Source organism: Barbus barbus (assembly GCF_936440315.1).
Source record: "Barbus barbus genome assembly, chromosome: 48".
Taxonomy (NCBI): Eukaryota; Metazoa; Chordata; class Actinopteri; order Cypriniformes; family Cyprinidae; genus Barbus; species Barbus barbus.
Window position 1 is genome coordinate 11654838 of NC_136726.1, and position 26463 is coordinate 11681300.

The 26463-nt window shown below is 37.0% G+C and overlaps 1 protein-coding gene across 1 annotated transcript in view; it reads left to right on the forward strand.

Moving 5' to 3' along the window:
• Nucleotides 1–26463, forward strand: part of magi2b (membrane associated guanylate kinase, WW and PDZ domain containing 2b) — a 105328-nt gene that overhangs the window by 55500 nt on the left and 23365 nt on the right. The window contains exons 7-12 of the mRNA XM_079411625.1: nucleotides 6124–6181; nucleotides 6318–6439; nucleotides 6640–6822; nucleotides 14068–14576; nucleotides 15077–15242; nucleotides 21791–21822. Coding sequence (XP_079267751.1) covers nucleotides 6124–6181; nucleotides 6318–6439; nucleotides 6640–6822; nucleotides 14068–14576; nucleotides 15077–15242; nucleotides 21791–21822 — 1070 coding nt within the window. The remainder of the gene's footprint in view (nucleotides 1–6123; nucleotides 6182–6317; nucleotides 6440–6639; nucleotides 6823–14067; nucleotides 14577–15076; nucleotides 15243–21790; nucleotides 21823–26463) is intronic.

Here is a 26463-nt window from a genome sequence, read left to right on the forward strand (position 1 = left end):
GATAGGTTTTAAGGTCATTTCAGTTGATTGCTACAGTGTTCTTTGTAGTTGATACTAGGACATTCTATGAGTTGTGATTGTTCTATGAGTTCTGTTCTGTTCCATTCTATGAGTTTGGTGGTTGTTAGAGTGTTTAGAGTGGCAGCTAGGATGTTGCTTGATGGTTTCTAGGGTATTCTGAATACTTGTGAGGTCATTTTAGATAATCGCTACACTGTTCTTTGTGGTTGATAGGACATTCTATGCACTTTCTACATTTATGCATTTAGCAGACGCTTTTATCCAAAGCGACTTACATTGCATTCAAGTTACAATTTTTTACATTTGATCAGCTCTTGAACCCATGATCTTGATCAGCTCTTGAATCGAACCCATGATTTTGACATTGCTAGCGCCATACTCTACTATTTGAGCTACAGGAAAGCTCTTTCAACAACTTCTGGGACGTTGTTTGCTGGTTGCTAGGCAGTTCTGAATAGTTGGTAGGGCATTACAAGAAAATTGCTAGGAGTATGTCTCAATCAGCTCCCGAGCTCGTGAATCAGTAGATCGTGTACACGAATTCGGTCACTGGTAAGTTCCCTGACTCACTGCACGTTGGGACAGTGATCACTCGAATTCCAGTGACATGATTACATACAGCGTCAACGGACAACATTATAGAACGTCACTGCTTGAATTAATAAACAACAGACAGGACTGATCTCTTTTTGATATTATTTCTTATTCTCTTAAAACACATCGTTCTGTTACATATTCTTACAACTTTTCAGCTGAATTTTAATTCTAATTAACTATTTGTTGAAATAGGCCTATACTAAAAAACGGTTTGTCTTTTCAAATCTTCTATCACGTGTCATTATATTTATTGAGTTCGCTCGTGTGGTTTATGTTTCATGCTTCAAAAATGTGACGTTATTTCTGTTAAGGGAGCATAGTGAGCACTGATGGATTCCAGTGCACTGGAACGATTTTGTGATTGAGACAGTCCTTAAAATGGCCGACTCTCTGATCAGTGCCCTGACTACTGAACAAGGGAGCTGATTGAGATGCACCCTAGGTATTCCTACTTTTGAGTAGTTGCTAGGGCATTGTTTGGGAGTTCTGAGGGTTTGTTAGGGCATTGTTTGGTGGTTATCAGGGAGTTCTGAAGGGTTGTTAGAGCATTGTTTTGGCGGTTCCTTGGGCATTGTTTTGTGGTTGCTAGGGTGTTTTGACTGGTTGCTAGGCGGTTTCTAGGGCATTCTGAGTAGTTGTAAGGGCATTTCGGGGATTGCTATATGAGATTGTTAGGATATTGCTAGAAGGTTGCTAGGTGTTGGGGTTAAAAATGATTGCTAGGTTGTTATGAGTGGTTTTTAGGTAGTTCCTCAAGCACTGTTTGGTGGTTTAGCTTTGCATTTGTGTGAGTGTGCATGTTTAGTGCGCACCGTTTATTCACATGCATAGATGAGTTCATCTGTACATATATGTACATGTTTTGAAGAACGCCAGCATATCCCACTGGCGATGTTTTTGATAATTACTGCGCTAGTTTGCGCATGTAGCCCATTTCTTCTTGATGTTTCAATAATGTAAATTTTGGCTGAAACAGCACACACAGGAAAAAGCAACTTGAATGCCACACATGATGACAGCCCTTTGTTGTCATGGTGATCTCGCCAGCCCTTTAATTTGTTTTGTGTCTCTCAGGCGGATTGAATTGCATGAAAGTATGTTGGCTGTAACCTTCAGGCTGCCAGACCTCCTCTCACTTACTGCTGTGTGTCCTAATTAAGCTTTGTTTTACACACTAACTGCCAGCATGAACGGCCGGCTGGATTGTTCGGGATATGGAGTCCAAATTCTGGCATGCGCAGGGAATGTGTTTTTAAAAGACGTCTAGACTGATTTGCACTGTGTATTATCACACACTGCAGACATCCCTGGGGTTATTGATTTACTGGACTGGGCTTAGTATAATGAAAACTGTGAGGAATGTTTTCATGACATGCATGCTTCGTGCCGTGCATTAAATAGCTCATTTTAAGCTTGTTGCTTCTGGTTTCATACATTCAGGTTCACCTTTCAACCGTTGTCGTAATCATTAATGAATATGAAATTATGGTACTACTTCACTTGAAGCCTGATTTAAAAAAATACAATATCAAGGCAAGGAAAATTTATGTAGCACGTTTAATAAACAATTCAAAATTCAAGTTGCTTTACATAAGCATGATAAAAAAAGTTTTAAATAATTTAATAGGCTATCACATGTTTATTTAGACTAAGCAAATAAAGAATATGAATAAAAAAGAATAAAAAAATATAATATATAAATATATAAATATCAAATATAAATATTGTTAAAAGAAATGAAGAAAATAATATATAGTTATATAACTATATTGTTGTTGTGTGTATATCTATCTATCTATCTATCTATCTATCTATCTATCTATCTATCTATTTCTCAATAATCTCATTGTTATTTTAGAATTATTTCTATATTATTATAGTATTACGATTTTTAATTACTATTTTTCGTATTTTAAAGTTTTATTTTTTGCAGTTTTAATTTTAATCTTAGATTACGTTTGAATGATTTGGTTATAGGCTTTTGTTGTTTTTATTAGTTTCATGTTTTTATTTTTATATTTTTTTTATAGTTTTATCATTTAAAATGTTTGTCTAATGTTCATTTAATTTTGTTTCAGTTTTAGTAACAGTAGTATGTTTTAATAATAGTAGTATTTTCACTTAAACTGGTTACCAAAAGCAACATTTCAAAATTTTTTGTGTATATTTAATTTATTTTGTTATATATATTTATATTTTATTTCAATTCCGTTGCTCAAATCTTTTAAAAATCTTTTAAGTATTTGATATTTCATATGTACAGTGCCGTGAAAAGGTTTTTGCCCCCTTCCTGTATTTTATTTATTTATTTTTTTTGCATATTTGTCACACTTAAAAGATTTAAAATCAATTGTAATATTACACAAAGATAATGCAAGTAAATACAAAATGCAGTTTTTAAATGATTTCATTTAAGGGAAAAAAGCTGTCCAAACTTACCTGGCCCAACGTGAAAAATGAATGGCCCCCTCCTGTTAAATCATGAAAGAACTGTGATTAACCACATTATTTTAGAAACCTGAGTTAAATTTTTACTAGCCAAACCTAAGACTGATTACTGTCAGACCTGTTGAATCAAGAAATCACTTAAATACACTGAACAAAATTATAAACGCAACACTTTTGTTTTTGCCCCCATTTTTCATGAGCTGAACTCAAAGATCTAAGACTTTTGCTATGCACACAAAAGGCCTATTTCTCTCAAATATTGTTCACAAATCTGTCTAAATCTGTGTTAGTGAGCACTTCTCCTTTGCCGAGATAATCCATCCACCTCACAGGTGTGGCATATTAAGATGCTGATTAGACAGCATGATTATTGCACAGGTGTGCCTTAGGCTGGCCACAATAAAAGGCCACTCTAAAATGTGCAGTTTTACTGTATTGGGGCGGGTCCGAAAACCAGTCAGTATCTGCCTCACGCAGTGCAACACAGCTTCTTCGCATAGAGTTGATCAGGTTGTTGATTGTGGCCTGTGGAATGTTGGTCCACTCCTCTTCAATGGCTGTGCGAAGCTGCTGGATATTGGCAGGAACTGGAACACGCTGTCGTATACGCCGATCCAGAGCATCCCAAACATGCTCAATTGGTGACATGTCCGGTGAGTATGCTGGCCATGCAAGAACTGGGAAGTTTTCAGCTTCCAGGAATTGTGTACAGATCCTTGCAACATGGGGCCGTGCATTATCATGCTGCAACATGAGGTGATGGTCGTGGATGAATGGCACAACAATGGGCCTCAGGATCTCGTCAATCTCAACACTGCATTTCATAAAAAGAAAATCATACCACACAGTCAAACATGGTGGTGGTAGTGTGATGGTCTGGGGCTGCTTTGCAGCTTCAGGACCTGGATGACTTGCCATAATTGATGGAACCATGAATTCTGCACTCTATCAGAAAATTCTGAAGGAGAATGTCTAGCCGTCAGTTCGTGACCTCAAGCTCAAGCACACTTGGGTTATGCAGCAGGACAATGATCCCAAACACACCAGCAAGTCCACCTCTGAATGGCTCAAGAAAAACAAAATGAAGGTTTTGAAATGGCCAAGTCAAAGTTCGGACTTAAATCCGATTGAGATGCTGTGGCATGACCTTAAACACTTCTTTCATGCTTGAAAACCCTCCAATGTGGCTGAATTTAAACAATTCTGCAAAGAAGAGTGGGCAAAAATTCCTCCACAGCGATGTGAGACTCATTGCCAGTTATCGCAAACGCTTGATTGCAGTTGTTGCTGCAAAGGGTGGCACAACCAGATATTAGATTTAGGGGGCAATTACTTTTTCACGTAGGGCCAGCCAGGTTTGGACAGCTTTTTTCCCTTAATAAATTAAATCATTATTTCAAAACTGCATTTTGTATTTACTCTGGTTATCTTTGTGTAATACTAAAATTAGTTTGATCTGAATCATTCGAGTGTGACAAATATGCAAAAAATGAAAAAAATTAATAAATAAATTACAGGAAGGGGGCAAAAACCTTTTCATACCACTGTATGTATTTAATATTTTAATATTTTTAGCATTTGATATTTTATACATATGTAGTGTATGTATACTTCATCAGTCAAGTATTATATACATGTGTGTATTGTTATTGTTTCTCTAAAACTAATTAAAATTTAAATGTATAAATATAACAAATGTACAGTTGAAGTCAAAACTTTCCATACACCTTTCAGAATCTGCAAAATGTTAATTATTTTACCAAAATAAGAGGGATCATGCAAAATACATGTTATTGTTCATTTAGTACTGACCTGAAAAAGATATTTCACATAAAATATGTTTACATATAGTCCACAAGAGAAAATAATAGTTGAATTTATAAAAATGTCCCCGTTCAAAAGTTTACATACACTTGATTCTTAATACTGTGTTGTTACCTGAACGATCCAAAGCTGTGTTTTTTTGTTTAGTGATAGTTGTTCATGAGTCCCTTGTTTATCCTGAACAGTTAAACTGCCTGCTGTTCTTCAGAAAAATCCTTCAGGTCCCACAAATTCTTTGGTTTTCCAGAATTTTTGTGTATTTGAACCCTTTCCAACAATGACTGTATGATTTTGAGATTCATCTTTCCACACTGAGGACAACTGAGGGACTCATATGCAACTATTACAGAAAGTTCAAACGCTCACTGATGCTCCAGAAGGAAAAGCCATGCATTAAGACCTTTTGAAATTTTTTTGAACAGAATGAAGATGAGTACAATTTTCTTGTTTTGCCTAAATATCATATTTTTTCATTTAGTACTGCCCTTCAGAAGCTACAGAAGATACTTACATGCTTTCCAGAAGACAAATTAAGTTAAATTTACCTTGATCTTCAAATTCCAAAAGTTTTTTACGCCTTTACGGTTCTTAATGCATGGCTTTTCCTTCTGGAGCATCAGTGAGCGTTTGAACTTTCTGTAATAGTTGCAAATGAGTCCCTCAGTTGTCCTCAGTGTGGAAAGATGAATCTCAAAATCATAATCAAAATCAAGGATTTTTCACGAGGATTTTTCAAGAACAGCAGGCAGTTTAACTGTTCAGGACAAACAAGGGACTCATGAACAACTATCACTAAACAAAAAAACACAGCTTTGGATCGTTCAGGTAACAACACAGTATTAAGAATCAAGTGTATGTAAACTTTTGAACGGGGTCATTTTTATAAATTCAACTATTATTTTCTCTTGTGGACTATATGTAAACATATTTTATGTGAAATATCTTATTCAGGTCAGTACTAAATAAACAATAACATGCATTTTGCATGATCCCTCTTATTTTGGTAAAATAATTAACATTTTGCAGATTCTGAAAGGTGTATGTAAAATTTTGACTTCAACTGTATGTATACACACACACACACATTTTAACTTTAATAGTTTTAAAACAAAACTATGCAAGGAAACGGGAAACAGAAAATAGAACCCAGACTACATTAAATGCAACGGGGATAAACAACATTTGCAACGAGGTGCCGACCATCTTTTTTTTTTTTTTTTTTTTTTTCTACAGAACTTCCATATGGCTGGGAGAAAATAGACGACCCTATTTATGGCAGTTACTATGTTGAGTAAGTTCTTCAGAATTCTTCTTTCAAATTTTAGTCGAATCTGACCCCGAATCATCCGTGTCATGCTCTTCAATAAGCGTGCCGAGGGAGGGAGGGTCCCAGCGTGATTTAAATATCTGCTCGTTCTGCCCCGCAGCCACATTAACAGAAGGACACAGTTTGAGAACCCCGTCCTAGAGGCCAAACGAAGGATGCAACAGCAACAACAAATGCAAAGTCAAGGTCTATCGGCGCTGCCATTGCCCACAATATATAGAGGTACTGCTTTTCTCTGTGGCCCATATATGCCATCTTCACCCAATTGGTTTTATTGGTGTTTCTCGGTTTCGGGTTGCTCAGGTGTGCCCTACTTTCACTTCCACTTTAGCTTGACCGAAGCACCAAAGACCATGCAGTAGAGATGGCTGTGCATTGTGCCGTGTATTCTTCTGATAGTTTATGTGTGTTTGTCTTCACAGAAAAGCCTCCATTCACGAGGGACGCCACACAACTCAAAGGGACGTTCCTCACCACGGTGCTACAGAAGAGCAACATGGGATTCGGCTTCACTATCATTGGTGGGGACGAGCCAGACGAGTTCCTACAGGTCAAGAGCGTCATACCTGAAGGACCTGCAGCCCAAGATGGCAAGATGGACACAGGTAAGGTCAAGGAAATCAGGACCTCAGGACATACTTTGTCTTCCTCAGTGTGTTATAATCTTGTGATAACCTTTATGCTTGTATTCTAGCAGAAGGGTGAATTGAGTTAATTTAATTTAAATGAATGTAATTGTTTTGATGTAAAGTTAATTTTCTTATTAAAATTACATTTCATATAATACACTTATCTATTTTTTATATTATAGTAATATTACAAATTATATTATTATGAGGAATATTATTAAATCATTTTACATCAAAAAATGCATATTAAAATATTATGTGCACACACACACACACGCATATATACACACGTGGTCAGAATTGTTGGTACCCTTGGTAAATATGATCAAAGAACGCTGCGAAAATAAATGTGCATTGTTAATCCTTTTGATCCTTTATTTTTTTACAAATTTACTAATTTGTTTACAAATTCCAAATTAATCACCCATCACAATGAGAAAAACCAAAGAATATATTTCTGATGTGCAGCAAAAGATAACTGAGCTTCACAAATTAAAAAGTGGCTTTAAGAAAAGAGCTAGAGAAGTGAAAATTCCCATTTCCACCATCAGGACAATAATTAAGAATTTCCAATCAACAGAAAATGTTATGAATCTGCCTGAAAGAGGACATGTGTCTATATCGTCCTAATGCATGGTGAGAAGGAGAGTTTGAGTGGCCAAAGACTCTTCAAGGATCACAGCTGGAGAATTGCTGAAAAAGGTTGAGTTTCGGGGTCAGAACACCTTAAAAAAAAAAAGATCAAACAGCACCTGCATAACCACATGTTGTTTGGGAGCGTTTCATTAAAAAAAATCAAGAAAAGAAAATGCTTTCACCAAAAAATAATCTCCAGCATATTCAGTGGTCAGACATGACTGGAACTTCAAACGGGACTGGCTTCTATGGTCAGATGTAACTAAAAAATTATCTTTTTAGCAGCAAACACTCAAGATGGGTTTGGTGAACACAGGGATAGTATTTTTAATGTTGTGGGCCTATATTTCTGCTGGAGGTCCTGGACATCTTGTTTAGACACATGGCATCACTGATTCTATCAAATACCAACAGATAAAAAAATCAAAAAGTGACTGACTCTGTTAGAAATCTTATAATGGGCCATGTTTGGATCTTCCAACTGGACAATAATCCAAAAACAAATCTTAAAAACAACACAAAAATGGGTCACTGAGCACAAAAGCAAGCTTCTGCTATGGCCATTTCAGTTCCCTGACCTGCACCCTGTAGAAAATGAGTGAGGAAGAGAATAAGCACCGTCATGGAGCTGTGAATCTGAAGGGTCTGGAGTGATTCTGGATGAAGCAATGGTCTCTGATCTCTTGTCAGGTGTTCTCTAACCTCATCAGGCATTATAGGTGAACTTCTATACTATTTTGGCAAATGGAGGTTTCAAAAAGTATTGAATAAAAGGGTACTGTTAATTGTGTCCAATGTGTACTAGTGAAAAACATTTAGGTAACACTTTATTTTAAGGTGTCCATAATACAGAGTAATTACCTAGTTAAGTACTTAGTAGTAGCCGTTGTACTTACATGCAATAAAATGTACTTACCATGTAACTAAGTTATGTAACAGCCTGTACTTACAGTTTGTAATTATATAGATGTAATAGGCAGCTACTGTTACACATATGTAACAGGTCGAGTCTGTTACACAGCAACTTGTGTAACCAAAAGATTGTTACATGTGTTGCAGACATTATACAACGTAATTACAAATGTAAGTACATAGACATAAGCTACTTAAAATAAAGTGTATCAAGATTGTACTTAAGTTTACTTCAAGTGTATCTATACTGTACACCTTGTCCATACATATTAATTATATATATATTTATCAGTAGTTTACATTCAAGTTACCTTAGTTTAATTTGTCCAAGCGACAAAATAAGAAAAAATATCAAAATAATTTCAGTGACACCTTCCTGTTTTATTACCAGTGATTATCACACCAACCATAGTTACTATTGCTAGGGAAAACAAACAATGCCTGCAGGCCTAATTGTCCAATTTCACCGGACTGTTTGGAATTACAAATTTAAAATGATGCCCCCTTTTAATACACAGACACTAATCGATATATATGCAGTGTTGAGCCGTGACCTCAGATCTCAGGAGAAAACCCTCAGCCTATGGGCTAGGAAACATCATTATCTCTGTAGCCACCGCTTGACAACAGTCCCTAATAGCTTGCACAGAGCTAGCGCAAGGTCACGCTTGTCGCAGTGTGTTTTTCTGTGATGAAAGAGCGTCTTTGAGTGAGTCAACACAGATGGACGCCGAAGGCTTATTTGCTGCTTTTTCATAAGTTCTCTATTCCCTTGTAGAGGAACTCTTAACCTAGTATGGGAAACTTGCGTCCTCGCTGCGACTCTACCTTTCTGGATGGCTTGTTCATTTCCTTGATCATGTGGTAACTTTAGAAGTGTATCACATTTGTGTGGTCTGAAGATGACATCACTTCCCAAGGCCCTCACAGATAATGATGCTGGCAGTGGCTTTATTTGCATATGCCTCCAGCTAGCGTTGCAATTTGGGCTTTGGTGGGATCTTGTGTGTTTTATCCGCTTTTGATGGGGGAATGGGGTACTTTTATGTAAGTCCTACTCTATTTCGCACACACATACACAGTTGGCTTGTTTCAATAGTTTCAACAGGCCTCAGGTTGCCTTTATTACTGAGACACCTCATTATCGTCCAGCTTTGCTGATAGCTCACTCGGTTGGTGTCTGCAACTCTCTGCACTTACACAATAAAACCTTATGTGTGGAGAGGACTTTAATCCGAAATTATATGATTTAGTAAACATTGGGTCAAAGAATATTTTATTAACCCTGATTATGTGTTTTTTAAGGGAAAGGAAAGTGGTGTGTGACCAAGTATGGTGACCCATACTCAGAATTTGTGTTCTGTATCTGAGCTGAGACTCGAACCCACAACCTTTGGGTTACAAGTCCAACTCTCTATCCACTAGGCCACGACTGCCCATGACATAAACATGACATAATAGCTGTGTTCCAACACCTAGTGAGCTGTCTTGCAGTCTACTGTCACATTAACAAAATTTTGGCAAAAATATTGCAGAAAAAAATAAGCTCCATTGGTTATTGTAAATGGTGTAATGATATATTTGAACAACTTACACAGAAGTTGCTTTAAGATAAAGGAGCTGTCAAAAAGTCAAATTTGTGTAAAAAATTTGAACCCATTGCTAAATCTTTTGCTGTTATGCAAAATTCCGGCTTGTGTGGATCCTTATTTAAATGACTGAGTTTTGCCAACGAAAATTCGTCCAAACTTTGAAGGCCTGTTGACACCAAGGTTAATACTTAAATATACCATTTTAAGGGGACAGTTCACACAAAAATTTAAATTCTGTCATTAATTGCTCACCCTCATGTCGTTCCAATATCTTTATCTTTACTACCTTTCTGGGCCTTGAATGTGTCAGTTGCATTGCTGTCTATGCAGGGTCCGAAAGCTCTTGGATTTCATCAAAAATATCTTAATTTGTGTTCTGAAGATGAACGAAGGTCTTACGGGTTTGGAACGACATGAGGGTGAGTAATTAATGACAGAATTTTCAATTAATTTCCATTTTTGGGTGAACTGTCCCTTTAATAATTGTTCTAGTTCTGTGAGAATAGCAAAGTCCACACCATTACTATTGTATAACGATAACATAAATAGAGATGCAAGATATTATTGGACTGATATCGGAAACGGACGATAATGGCTTTAAATGTAAATATCGGCATCACCCCGATATGAAAAAAAAAGTATGCCGATATGCCATGCCGATAAGAGGAATACGTTAACTCACATGTGCTCAGGGAGTGCTAGTGATTAGATCACATCAGCAGTGTGGCTCATACTTGAAGCAAAGTTTTGTCTGAATGATGATTGGATTCACTGTTTTGTATTGTTGCATTTAAATTGAGAATGCACATACAGAATGATGCTTCGGTGTGTGATAGAGTAAACAGTAATAGCAGTGCAGTGACAGCAGTGGCAGCCTCCCCCGGGTCCTAACGCCGCTTCGGTAAGGAGTTTTAATCTGTAGGGGGCACTGTTGGCCTACTTCTAATTAAATTAAAAATAAAATAGCCTACTCAAATAACATTTAGACTGTGTTTCTGATTAAATAGTCCTAAAATAATGAGTACCGGTACGTTTTGATTTAAATGTCAGAAGCTATAGCTTACATGAAAAAAAAAATCACAAACATGACACTTGTAAATTAAATTTTATATATACTGATTTATTCATTAATGTGTAATGCTTTATTTTTTAAACAAATCATAAGTTCTAAAATATTTTCAGAATTTTTACTTTTTTATAATTATTAAAATTATAATAAATCATTTTAATTTTAACTCTTTAGAGCATCTGCAAATGTTAAATCTTAAAACAAAATGTTAGGGTTAACAGTATCTTTCTGGGAAAAAAATGCAGCGATTGATATATAGTTTATTTATATTTATTTTCAAAGCTTCAATGTACTTTCAAAAAACCTTCATTATTGTTTATTTAATTCTCACAAATAAGTTCTTGGTAAAAACTAACCAAAATTAAAAATATTTTGCTTATCATTTCTGCACAGGAGAGACTTGGTGTTGTTTCCAAACAAAAGGAAATATATTGGTATCGGTATCGGCATCGGCCAAAATGAGTTGAAAAATATCTGCAAATCAGATATCGGCAAAAATCCAATTTCGTGCATCCCTAAACATAAATGAACAATCCTTTACGAAATTAACCATGGTTTTACTACACTAACCATAGTTTAACTATGGTATTTGTCATTAAACTGTGGTTATACAAATGGTACGTAATCAGTACGCCACTTTTAGTAAAACCCGTGATTAATTTTCGAAAGGGATACTGTTGGAATCATCAAAACAATATTTTTTCAGCTGATAAATAACAAAAACATTGAGTAGGAGACTCAACTTAAAGATGGATCCAATAGAATTTAACAGTAGCATGTTGCTAAACTAACAGAATGTACCTTAATTAGGAACAAATGCATTTAAACAGGATTTTCATACTTGCGGAAGTAATGACTGAAATGTAGCTTGACCAATAGCATGCAGGCATTGTACATAATGAACCAATCATGGTGTGCAAGAAGGCGGGAGAGCGATAAATATGAAGGTAGATCAGTAGCAAAACTCGAGAGCTTGTTGATCTAAATGTGAGAACTTGTCACATTAACATTCGTTAACAGCTGTGAGTGTAAATTTCAAGTTCTCACATTCAGATCAACAAGCTCTCGAGTTTTGCTACTGATCTACCTTCATAGATAACTGTCAAAATAATGTAAACATGCATACATACAGTGGAGAAAAAAATTATATGATCCCCTGCTGATTTTGTACGCTTGCCCACTGACAAAGAATTGATCAGTCTATAATTTTAATGGTAGGTTTATTTGAACAGAGAGACAGAATAACAAAAAAAAAAAATCCAGAAAAACGCATTTAAAAAAGTTATAAATTGATGTGCATTTTAATGAGTCAAATAAGTATTTGATCCCCTATCAATCAGCAATATTTCTGGCTCCCAGGTGTCTTTTATACAGGTAAGGAGCTGAGATTAGGAGCACTCTCTTAAAGGGATTACTCCTAATCTCAGTTTGTTTCCTGTATAAAATACAATCTGTCCACAGAAGCAATCAATCAACCAGATTCCAAACTCTCCACCATGGCCTAGACCAAAGAGCTGTCAAAGGATGTCAGGGACAAGATTGTAGACCTACACAAGGCTGGAATGGGCTACAAGACCATCGCCAAGCAGCTTGGTGAGAAAGTGACAACAGTTGGTGCGATTATTCGCAAATGGAAGAAGCACAAAATTACTATCAATCTCCCTCGGATTGGGGCTCCATGCAAGATCTCACCTCGTGGAGTTTCAGTGATTATGAAAACGGTGAGGAATCAGCCCAGAACTACACGGGAGGATCTTGTCAATGATCTCAAGGCAGCTGGGACCGTAGTCACCAAGAAAACAATTGGTAACACACTACGCCGTGAAGGACTGAAATCCTGCAGCGCCCGCAAGGTCCCCCTGCTCAAGAAAGCACATGTACAGGCCCGTCTGAAGTTTGCCAATGATTCAGAGGAGAACTGGGTGAAAGTGTTGTGGTCAGATGAGACCAAAATCCAGCTCTTTGGCATCAACTCAACTCGCCGTGTTTGGAGGAGGAGGAATGCTGCCTATGACCCGAAGAACTCCATCCCCAGCGTCAAGCATGGAGGTGGAAACAATATGCTTTGGGGGTGTTTTTCTGCAAAGGGGACAGGACAACTGCACCACATCAAAGGGACGATGGACGGAGACATGTACCGTCAGGGGCAGGACAATGAAGCCACCCAGGGCATTGAAAATGGGTCATGGATGGGTATTCCAGCATGACAATGACCCAAAACATACGGCCAAGGCAACAAAGGAGCAGCTCAAGAAGAAGCACATTAAGGTCCTGGAGTGGCCTAGCCAGACTCCAGACCTTAATCCCATAGAAAATCTGTGGAGGGAGCTGAAGGTTCGAGCTGCCAAACGTCAGCCTCTAAACCTTAATGACTTGGAGAGGATCTGCAAAGAGGAGTGGGACAAAATCCCTCATGAGATGTGTGCAAACCTGGTGGCCAACTACAAGAAACGTATGACCTCTGTGATTGTCAACAAGGGTTTTGCCACCAAGTACTAAGTCAAGTTTTGCGAAGAGTGAAATAATTATTTGACTCATTAAAATGCAAATCAATTTATGACTTTTTTTTTTAAATGCATTTTTCTGGATTTTTTTGTTGTTAATCTGTCTCTCACTGTTAAAATAAACCTACCAATTATAGACTGATCATTTCTTTGTCAGTGGGCAAACGTACAAAATCAGCAGGGGATCAAATCATTTTTTCCCCCACTGTATAATGTATGTGGTCTGCAGAGATTATGTCAATAGCAAAACAAAACTAAAACCAGACATTTTAGGCAATTTAGAAATCCTAGCCAGGACATGTCTGTGAAAAAGAGGACTTGTGGTCATCCTAGCATAAAGTTACAGTAAAATGTAATGAGCCGATATCCTTAATATTTAAGCCAATTTCAGGATATACGCTGTCTGAGCGAGTGGTAGATATGAAAGTGATGACATATTGCACTTGGGAGCATGGCGCTTCATATTTTGTTTAGTTCTCTCATTTTTTTTAAATTATTTCTTCATCAGGTGATGTGATCGTCTACATCAATGACATCTGTGTTTTGGGCACCACCCATGCCGATGTGGTGAAACTTTTCCAGTCCGTCCCCATTGGCCAGAGTGTCACCCTGGTGCTATGTCGAGGTTACCCTCTCCCTTATGATCCTGAAGACCCCTCTGCTAGTTCCTCTATGCCCCCTTTGGGCCTAGTGGATCACTCATTGCTGCTCAATGGAAGGAACAACTATGAAAATTACATGGAGTACATGTCTTTGACTGGACGCTTAGTACCCGAGCACAGCGAGGGCCTTACCCCGCATCCCCATCCTGGAGACACACACCTGGACGGCTCTCAGCCTCCATCCCTGACCACACCAGGACCCCCACCCGATGACAGCGTCTCCATGGCGTCCTCCTCAGGCGCAACCACCGGCGCTCAAGTGGCCCCTGAACTTCTGAGTCTCACTATAACCAAAGGCACAGAGGGTTTCGGGTTCACCATTGCCGACAGTCCCACAGGGCAAAGAGTCAAACAGGTGCACTGATATCCTTCTTGAACAAACGTTTTAATATCGGGGGTCTCAAATCTATCTGTCAATATGTCGTTCTGTCTGTTGTTCTGTCTGTCTGTCTTTCCATCTTTCCACCTATCATTCTATCTATCTGTCTGTCTATCTGTCAGTCTGTCTCTGTCTGTCTGTCTGTCTATCTATCTATCGTCCGTTCTATAGTTCTATCGTTCTATCTATCTGTCTCTTTATCTGTCAGACTGTCTCTGTCTGTCTGTCTGTCTGTCTATCTATCGTCCGTTCTATAGTTCTATCGTTCTATCTATCTGTCTCTCTGTCTATCTGTCAGTCTGTCTCTGTCTGTCTGTCTGTCTCTCTGTCTGTCTGTTTGTCTGTCTAAATATGTTATTTGTTGTTATTTTAGAAAACAAATTATATATGATTTTCTTTGGAAAATTATCAGTTATATATATTTATATATATCAAGCACGATATGTGTGATAATTGTTTCTATACGTTTGGATCAGGTTCTGGAGCCGCAGGGTTGTCCGGGGTTATGTGAAGGAGATTTGATGGTGGAGATTAATCAGAAGGGTCTCCAGGGACTCAACCACACTCAGGTGGTGCAGCTGCTCAAGGACTGTCCAGTGGGAACGGAGGCTACGCTTGTCATTCAGAGAGGAGCAGCAGCAGGTGCGCACATTTCCACCCTTCATTTTTAAAGTTCATCAGAAACGTGCTGAAGGTTGCCTGAAGTCTACGTCAGACCTTGGCAAAGTACAGTGTTCACTGAAAATTTAAATTTCTGCCAGTATCTACTCACCCTGTTTGTCTTTTTTTCTGTTGAACACAAAAGGAGACATTTTGAGGAATGAATACACTGCACTTTTTCAATACAACGATCGCATATAGCAACCAAGGGCTGTCCAAAGCTCCAAAACCTGCATGTTCCAAGGTTTCAGAAGCCATGACAGCTTTGTGTTAGAAACAAACCAAAATTTAAGTCTTTTTTTTTTTTTTTTTAATAAAAGTTACAAAATACTTTCTTTTAAATTAGTACATTTGCCTCAAGTTGGGCATAAACACTGATGATAATTATCTTAAGATCGCAGAATTTAATTTTTGGGTGAAATTTTACTTTAAAGTTTTGGTTGAAATGTTGAAAGTAACTTTGTACGCTTCAGTGCTTCAGTTTTTAGTTTTTTTCTAAGCGCTCTGAACTTGCCTTAAGCTTTGATTCAGCAAGATTTTGAAATAGAGGAGAGAAACATTCCTATTATAGACTCCTAAATGTGCTTTGCCTCACAAACTAACCAGTACATCTCAATTTCTCAGACTCGAGCTGTTTTCTTTCAGAATAACTGAAGCTGATGAGCTGTTTTTGGGCAATTTTAGCAAAGCCTTCGCAAGATTGCACACTGTATCATCTCTTGGCAAGAGCTGGTGACAGTTATTAGCATATTCAGACCGGAGCCAAGCTAATCTACTAATTCCATGCGAGTCCACTTATCGGAGTGCTTACTTTCATTAAAATGTCCATGCAGAGCGTAATGTTTTATCACTCTCCTTAATTAGGATATTCTTAGAATGAAAATGATTGAGGCAATTAATAGAAACTATCTTGAAGAAGACCACAGTCTCTCCATGTGTACAGCAAACCTGATATGTGTTCTTAAGACGCTTGTCTGTTCCTCTAAACCACTATCAATCAAGTAATTACGTCCATGCTTCCTGCCAATTACGCCGTGCGTCTCTTCTCACCTTCTCTGCGTGTTTCATGACTATATCGAAGGCTATGGTCTTAAAGGACCTCTCAGCAACCACTCCAAGGCCTCTTGTAAGGGAGCGAGAGACGGTCTCGTCTGACTCACTGGCTAAGTGTGAGACCATTCAGTTTCCTGCCGGCGTTCTGCCAAGAGCCCGGTCAGCACCGGCCATGTTCACAGCTCTTTTCCCCAGTTCTCTAATTAAAGCACGACTCCCACACTGAGCTGTGGAGATAAACAGGCAGACGAATCAGAACGCAGAGTGGCTCGAGGGGGGCGGGGCGTTTGGCAAACAGGCCAATCAGAGCATGTTGCTTCCCAGCAGGTATCACTGAGGGAATACTCTGAAATAGATGCTGATTGAGGCGATGTAATTTATTCTTGGTGACGTGAAGAGTTTATATTATCATAATTTACATAAATTTACATGAATATATCTATTTAAAGCAGCGGGATGAATGGGCAGATAAATGTCAAGACAAGCATAATTTCACACTAGAACAAGGGAGAATTCTGAATTCAAAGACGGTAAATAGACAGTCTTTCTTTTGTGCTGTCCGCACAAACTTGCAGTGTAAGTAGAGCCAGTTATATATTTAAGATTAATAATTTTGGTTCCATCCAAAAAACAAACAAACTCTGGAACAGGATGCTGTGAAGTGGAATAGTAGACAATCTGACAATGACAATATGTATAAAATTATATTTTTCTTTAATATTTTTATTTATTAGTGTTTAATTAGGACAAGGGATGGATGAAATTGCTAAATAAATCTCAATATTTTGTCATTAAGTATATATCTTGATATGTCATAATCTAATATATAATATTATATCATAATATACAGGTGTTGGTCATAAAATTAGAATATCATGAAAAAGTTGATTTATTTCAGTAATACCATTCAAAGTGTCAAACTTGTATATTAGATTCATTCATTACACACAGACTGATATATTTAAAATGTTTATTTCCTTTAATTTTGATGATTATAACTGACAACTAATGAAAGTCCCAAATTCAGTATCTCAGAAAATTAGAATATTGTGAAAATGTTCAATATTGAAAACCCCTGGTGCCACACTCTAATCAGCTAATTAACTCAAACACCTGCAAAAGCCTTTAAATGGTCTCTCAGTCTAGTTCTGTAGGCTACACAATCATGGGGAAGACTGCTGACTTGACAGTTGTCCAAAAGACGACCATTGACACCTTGCACAAGGAGGGCAAGACAGAAAAGGTCATTGCTAAAGAGGCTGGCTGTTCACAGAGCTCTGTGTCCAAGCACATTAATAGAGGAGAAGGGAAGGACAAGATGTGGTAGAAAAAAGTGTACAAGCAATAGGGATAACCGCACCCTGGAGAGGATTGTGAAACAAAACCCATTCAAAAATGTGGGGGCGATTCACAAAGAGTGGACTGCAGCTGGAGTCAGTGCTTCAAGAAGCACCACGCACAGACATATGCAAGACATGGGTTTCAGCTGTCGCATTCCTTGTGTCAAGCCATTCTTTAACAAGAGACAGCGTCAGAAGCGTCTTGACTGGACTGCTGCTGAGTGGTCCAAAGTTATGTTCTCTGATGAAAGTAAATTTTGCATTTCCTTTGGAAATCAAGGTCCCAGAGTCTGGAGGAAGAGAGGAGAGGCACATAATCCACGTTGCTTGAGGTCCAGTGTAAAGTTTCCACAGTCATTGATGGTTTGGGGTGCCATGTCATCTGCTGGTGTTGGTCCATTGTGTTTTCTGAGGTCCAAGGTCAACGCAGCCGTCTACCAGGAAGTTTTAGAGCACTTCATGCTTCCTGCTGCTGACCAACTTTATGGAGATGCAGATTTCATTTTCCAACAGGACTTGGCACCTGCACACACTGCCAAAGCTACCAGTACCTGGTTTAAGGACCATGGTCTCCCTGTTCTTGATTGGCCAGCAAACTCGCCTGACCTTAACCCCATAGAAAACCTATGGGGTATTGTGAAGAGGAAGATGCAATACACCAGACCCAACAATTCAGAAGAGCTTAAGGCCACTATCAGAGCAACATGGGCTCTCATAACACCTGAGCAGTGCCACAGACTGATCGACTCCATGCCACGCCGCATTGCTGCAGTAATCCAGGCCAAAGGAGCCCCAACTAAATATTGAGTGCTGTACATGCTCATACTTTTCATGTTCATACTTTTCAGTTGGCCAACATTTCTAAAAATTATTTTTTTTGCATTGGTCTTGATTGATATTCAAATTTTCTGAGATACTGAATTTGGGACTTTCATTAGTTGTCAGTTATAATCATCAAAATGAAAGGAAATAAACATTTGAAATATATCAGTCTGTGTGTAATGAATGCATCTAATATACAAGTTTCACTTTTTGAATGGTATTACTGAAATAAATCAACTTTTTCATGATATTCTAATTTTATGACCAGCACCTGTATCTCATAAATATCATATTTTTTATAAAGGTATTACTTGACTACATTTTTTTTTTTTTTTTAATCAGAGCACTGTTGTTATTGGAAACTGAAACTATTAAAATTATTTTTAAGTTAATTGAAATAAAGCTGATATAAAACCAAAAAAATAATTTGTGTTGAAATTACTAAACCTGAAATAAACAAATTAAAACTAAATAAAAACATAAACTAATTACAATGGCAAAATCTCATAACAAAATTACTAAAAGTGAAATATATTAATAAATATTATAAAAGTATATAAATAATACTAAAATACCACTGAATCAAAGGGACCATTATTTTAATTAGCAGTTGTTGCGTATTCAAAAATGCTAAAAGTAAAAAAATCGAATTGAAAATTAGCCAAGGCTTGTTTTCCACACTATTCATCACTAAATGAACAAAATAAAAATATATTTATTTAATCTGCTTTTATTTATTCGCACCATTACTACATAACATACAAAAAAAATAAATAGCAATATATACCTACATGTAATCCTGCCAGCAAAATCATAATGAATATATACTGCAAATATTCAGTATATCTCCTAGACCTACTTAGGACGAGTTATTGGATTGCATTTGCACCCATGTGCATAAATGCAACTTTTGCAATAATTTCACTACATTTATTTCTGTTGGAATCAGAAATGATATCATTTGGCAACAGACTGCCAAGGGAGGTAAATGCAATAAGAAATGTATTTCTTATCTCCAAATTTGCCCAGAGTACTAAAAGAATCATTAAGGAACCAGAATTGTCCTTACGATTCCCATTTCTCTACTTTATTAACACAGCAGTCTGAGCACGAATCCACTGTCCGTCTCCCTCTCTGCACTTCTTTTATGAGGATTATTGACATCTCAGGTAGAACTGGACAGGCAGGTGTGAGGTGATAACTATACTCCTCTGACTCCCTGTACTGTCGGAAATATCATCAGGGCCGTGGCATTTCAGCAGTGCAGACAACTCTCTTACATCCTCTTGGCTCTATTTCATCTGGGTCTCGGAGAACTCAGAGCTGACAGTCACCCCGAATCCCTCATGATTCCATCTGACTCACCTTTCAGACTTCACCAGAGAGACGCACGACATGAATGTAACTCAAGGGCGCATGAGGCCACTGACAGAACGTGGCATTCAACTTTGAAGTTTGACTTTTTTGAAGGTTATTTCAGTGTTTAAGTCTGAATGCGGCAAACAAGAAATAAGAGAACAAATCCTTGAAGCCTTGAACACAAGCTAGATCAAAGTTATCTGCTTTTTCTTGTCCATATGGCTTCTTTTGTGATGCATTGGGGGAGGAGGCCTTGTGGAGTGGCACGACTGTGCACGTTTGCCCGAGGCTTTATGTTTAGCCCTTCGCTGCCAAGTCGTGTCCTGGTCATATAGCGTTTGATGTAATCCTGTTAGTTTAAGTAGGCAGAAAAATGCCTTGCTCCACTACAAATGCTCACATACACACATCCAGACGTTCACATGCGTGCACATTTTCATGCAAACAGAAGCACAAAGACTCGCAATATAGGCTGTGCAATTGAAATATACAGGTACGAGTCTAAGAAATGAAAAGTCATAACTCATTATTCTCATAGCACCTCTGGCCATGGTTTAATCGCATTGCAGATGAATCTTAAACAACCTTCTTCATATCACAGACAGTCACATCACAAATGCACATCATGCATTTTATTATATGGGGAACTCAGAATAAAACAGTATTGTGGTAGTTCTTTGCATATAGTAAAAAGTGAAATGTGTGGTTGTAACTAGAGTTATTTCTACCCAGTCTGACCATTAAAATGGATTTTTGATAGTGTAAATAATGTAGTCAGTAAGATACTTTATTAATAATGTCATAATATTTTTCATTAATTGTTTTTATTTGAAAAAAAAAGTTGATTTAGATGTAATTTGGGTAATTTATACATTATTATTAATATAAACACACTATTCTATATCAGTTTTTCTGACCCCATTGGTACTTTTTAATAAAACAAGAAAAACAACATGTCAGTGGAGTCTGAAAAATAAACGTAATATCTAATGCAAATGTTTATCTCAAGAAAAAGTATACAGTATGTCTATAAGTAATGTATCTTGCTATAATGAGATTTCTCATGTATTTATTAGAATCAGAAAATATCACTAATAAAAATTAATTTTTATTATGACAGAAACACTAAGAATTTTTTTTTGTAGTGCTGTACATAATATATGATATAGCGTGAGTCACATATAAAATGTGCTGTTATAATAAGGGTAAAAATGCTCATTTCCATTTATTTTTCTTGTAAGTGATCATAATTTCTTGTAGGTGGGGGGAGTGAATGTCCAGCGCTCTCTCTCCACCCTCCATACCACGACTGAGGTGCCCTTGAGCAAGGCACCGAACCCCCAACTGCTCCCCGGGCGCCGCAGCATAAATGGCTGCCCACTGCTCCGGGTGTATGTTCACGGTGTGTGTGTGTTCACTGCTGTGTGTGTGCACATTGGATGGGTTAAATGCAGAGCACGAATTCCGAGTATGGGTCACCATACTTGGCTGAATGTCACTTCACTACTTAATCCTAAATTTTCTTCCTAATTTCTGATTATCCTAATACTAATACTTAGACATTTTACCACAGATATGTGTCCGATACGAATGAGGCCAGTAATGCTGAGTGATATACAGTGATATAGATTCAACACATATGCCAAAAGCATTTCTGCATATTTCAGAATCATTCAGAACTGACTGGAAGTCCAAAATCTAGTTTAGTGTCTTGTCTCGTTTACGGTACCAAATACTGTTTGGCAGGCTCAATTTTAGTCTTTTTATTTAAGATGAGTTTGGCATCTGCTCAAAGCTAATGATGTAATTACCTTGCAAATTAATGCAATAAACTTTCCTCAACGCCTACAGGACAACAAAGTGAAGAGAAAAATGGTTGAAAATGATGTGACAATTATGAAAAATTACTCCTTAGATCTAATGATATTAATCATTCTCTCTTTCTTTCCCTGTCAGGCCTCTACACACCCTGGGATCCCACAAAACAGGTAAATGATTTGAAATATTTGCTTTCTCAAACTACAATTTGTTTTTGCATGTTCTTAAACTGATCTTGACACCTTCTGTAAATTCAAAGGGTCTTGAAGTAAGGATTCAATACAGATTCGACCACATGACATTTGGTTCCATTAACAGTTCTCGCAAGTGCTTTCTTCCACCGGTATGGATGGAACGCCATAAATATGCAGACATTTTACAAGGTGGCAATTTTGAATTAATTTGTATTATGTAATTTTGTATGGACACAACATATAAATTAGCCAATTCACCAAACCTAAAATTGGCATGAGAGTGTGTTATCTAAGCAATGTTTTAGTGAATCAAATAGATGCAGTGCAACCAGTGTAGCCCGAACCTTGAAGGAATGACTCTTATGAGCTGATTCATTTTAATGGATCAAATACATACAGCACAACCAGAGTTGTCTGATTTCAGACCATATGACTCTTCTAAGCCAACCGACAAATAAGATTTTTTAAATAATTTTTAATAAATCAAACACATACCGCAGAACCAGAGTTGTCCAATTTCCGAACAAATTACTCTTAGTCGGTTCGTTGTAGTGAATCAAACACTGTGGTCTGATTCCTGAATGAATGATTCTAACATTCTTTTTTAGTAGTTCTGTCGAACGATTAATGGCGATTAATCGCATCCAAAATAAAAGTTTTTATTTACATAATATATCTGTGTGTATTATGTACAGTATATTTATTATGTGTAATTAGATACACACACACACACACACACACACACACACACACACACACACACACACACACACGCACATACAGGTTATACTTTGAAAATATTTACATGTATATATTTATATTCATATAATTTATATTATATATAAATATATTTAATATATAAAAGTAACATATTTTTCTTAAATATATACAAACCGAATTCTGGTAATGTTGGGATGTTTTTTAATTTGAATAAAATGAAAACTAAAAGACTTTCTAATCACATGAGCTAATATTTTATTCACAGTAGAACATAGAGGACATAACAAATGTTTAAACAGAGAAATTTTACACTTTTATCCACTAAATGAGCTCATTTCAAATTTGATGCCTGCTACAGGTCACAAAAAAGTTGGCACTGGGGCAGCAAAGGGTTCAGCTGGGAGAACATCTAGCAACTAATTAAGTTAATTGGCATCAAGTCTGTAACATGATTAGCTATTTAAGGGACATCTTAAAGAGGCAGAGTCTCTAAGAAGTAAAGATGGGAAGACGCTCTCCAATCTGTGAAAGAGTGCGTAAAAAAAAAATTGTGGAATACTTTAAAAACAACGTTCCTCAATGTCAAATTGCAAAGGCTTTGCAAATCTCATAATCTACAGTGCATAACATCATCAAAAATTCAGAGAAACTGGAGAAATCTGTGCGTAAGGGACAAGGCCGAAAATCTTTGTTGGATGCCCGTGGACTTCGGGCTCTCAGACGACACTGCATTACTCATTGGCATGATTCTGTCATTGACATTACTAAATGGGCCCAGAAATACTTCCAGAAACCACTGTCGGTAAACACAATCCGCCGTGCCATCTGCAGATGCCAACTAAAGGTCTATCATGCAAAAAGGAAGCCATATGTGAACATGGCCCAGAAGCAGCGTCGTGTCCTGTGGGCCAAGGCTCATTTAAAATTGACTGTTTCAAAGTGGAGAAGTGTTCTACGGTCAGACGAGTCCAAATTTGACTTTCTTGTTGGAAATCACGGACGCCGTGTCCTCCGGGCTAAAGAGGAGGGTGACCTTCCAGCATGTTATCAGCATTCAGTTCAAAAGCCAGGAGCTCTGATGGTATGGGGGTGCATAAGTGCATACGGAATGGGCAGCTTGTATGTTTTGGAAGGCACTATGAATGCTGAAAGATAAATAAAAGTTTTAGAGCAACATATGCTCCCCTCCAGACGATGTGTATTTCAGCAGGACAATGCAAAACCACACACTGCAGCTATTACAACAGCATGGCTTCGTAGTAGAAGAGTTCGGGTGCTGAATTGGCCTGCCTGCAGTACAGATCTTTCACCTGTAGAGAACATTTAGCGCATCATTGAAAAAAAAAAAAAACCTGATGACCATGAACTCTTCAGCAGCTGGAAACCTATATCTGGCAAGAATGGGACCAAATTCCAACACCAAAACTCCAGAAACCCATAACCTCGATACCCAGACGTCTTCAAACTGTTTTGAAAAGAAGAGGAGAATGCTACAACATGCTAAACATGCCCCCATCCCAACTATTTTGAGACCTGTATCGGGCATCAAATTTGAAATGAGCTCATTTTGTGCATAAAATTGTAAAATTTCTCAGTTTAAACATTTGTCATGTTATCTATGTTTTATTGTGAATAAAATATTGGCTCATGTGATTTGAAATTCTTTTAGGTTTCATTTTATTCAAATTTAAAAAACGTCCCAACATCTCTGGAATTCGGGTTGCACATGCATGTGTGTGTATTTATATATACATAATAAAAATACACAGAGTACACACATATACTATGTAACCAAAACTTTTATTTTGGATTCGAATTATCGCGATTAATCGTTTGACAGCACTATTTTTAGTGACTCAAAAACATGTATTCCCAAACAAATGATTCAAACAAGTCTGTTCTTTTAAGTGAATCTAACAAATATAGCTTTTAACTAGGTGTTCATATGACAAAGTGTAAAGATGCATATTAAGGGTTTTGTTAGTAGTATTTAATGAAAATGATTGAAATGTATGACCACTTTTTTTTTTAAGTTATAAATGTTCTCATACACATATGTACAAGTGTATACTGTTGCCTTTAAAATGATTTTTCCAATATTTGCTATGTAATACAGCGCAAATTGATTGTGATCAGTTGTGATTCAGCTTCAGCGTTTGCTGGAGAAATGATCAAGTCATGTTTTTCATGAAACGTAAGAGGATTTCAGCACCTGCACACCTCCGGCTAGCTGCTGACCTTTAGCAGTGATCTTAGACCAGCGCCTGATGGCCGAAATCCCTCGGCAGCTCAGAGCAATTACAGCATCAATCGCCGATCGCTCATAAAGAAACCGCAGCCACGAGTTCTCAGTCTCAGCACGTGTTCAGCGGCGCGCTGGATAACACTCTCATGAAACCCGACATGGAAATGTCCCGGGTGACAGATGCATTAACGCAGTCGCCATGGGTGGCATGCTTAATCAGTATGCCTCTTGTGCTGCTGCATTAGCAAACAAAAAGCTTTAACTGACAGCAAAGTGTGCCTCTTTAATATGTGTGTTTGTGAAGGTGGAGCACGCTTGAATGTGTTTATCATGAAGAGAAATTATTCCAAGCAAAGATTATGCAGGTGATACTCAATTGATATTCCTCCTCCTCGGTCCCTGAGACCCGCAGACTCAATCATGCTGCCGTGTGATTTATAGCTCTGGCCGACTTAAAAACAAAACTCCTCGTTTCTGAAAATGGATTCATTTTAAGTTTTAAATATTAAAGAGAGGTTTCACACAAAAATTAAAATTCTGTCATTATTTACTCACCCTCATGTCACTCCAAATCTGTCGGATTTGTTTTTTCACTGGCTATTTATTTTACAAAAGAAACCACTTTCACATGATACAAACCCTTTTAGAAGGGTTCAAAATTATGGCAAGTAATGGTTATTATCCATATATCCATAATATTTATCCATAATATTTCAAATAGTGTTATTTCATTATCATTGACATTTTACAGTTTTTATTAAAAGTTTGAATCAGTTTTAATTTTTTTTTACTAATTTTGTCTGTCATTTTTTAGCAGTTTTTGTTTTTTGTAGTGTCTACATTGTTTTTTCTTTTTCTTTCAGTTTATTTTAGTACATTAAGTTCAACTAAATTAAAATGAAAAAGTGTTTTCTTTGCATATAGCTAAATTAAAATATGTATATATTGTATTTTATTTCGAGTAACAATTTTTTTGTGGTTTTAAATGTAGTTTTAGTTTATTAGTGATTAGTTTAGTTTAGCTAGTTTAACTAATAAATAACTTTAAAATATTTCAGCTTATATTTATATTTACTTATATATATATATATATATATATATTTATATATATATATAAAAATTCACAAACTTCTAACCTTTCATTGAAGTAAAACAATTGAAATTGGGGAGGAAATCTCATGATGAAATAAATGTTTTTCTCAGATGAATATTGGCCACAATTATTGGCACCCCTAGAAATTCTTATGAGTAAAATATCTCTGAAGTATATTCCCATTCATATTCCCATTTGTTTTAGCACACCAGGGTGACTAGGAGCATGAAATTGTCCAGCCATGACTTCCTGTTCCACAGGATTATAAATATGAGGAACACAAAGGCCAAATTCCCTTAATCATCCATCACAATGAGTAAAACCTGAGAATATAGTTCTGACGTGCAGAGCAAGATTGTTGAGCTTCACAAAATAGAAAGTGATATAAATATATATACATTGAACAAAATTATAAATGCAACACTTTTGTTTTTGCCCCCATTTTTCATGAGCTGAACTCAAAGATCTATGACTTTTTCTATGTACACAAAAGGCCTATTTCTCTCAAATATTGTTCCCAAATCTGTCTAAATCTGTGTTAGTGAGCACTTCTCCTTTG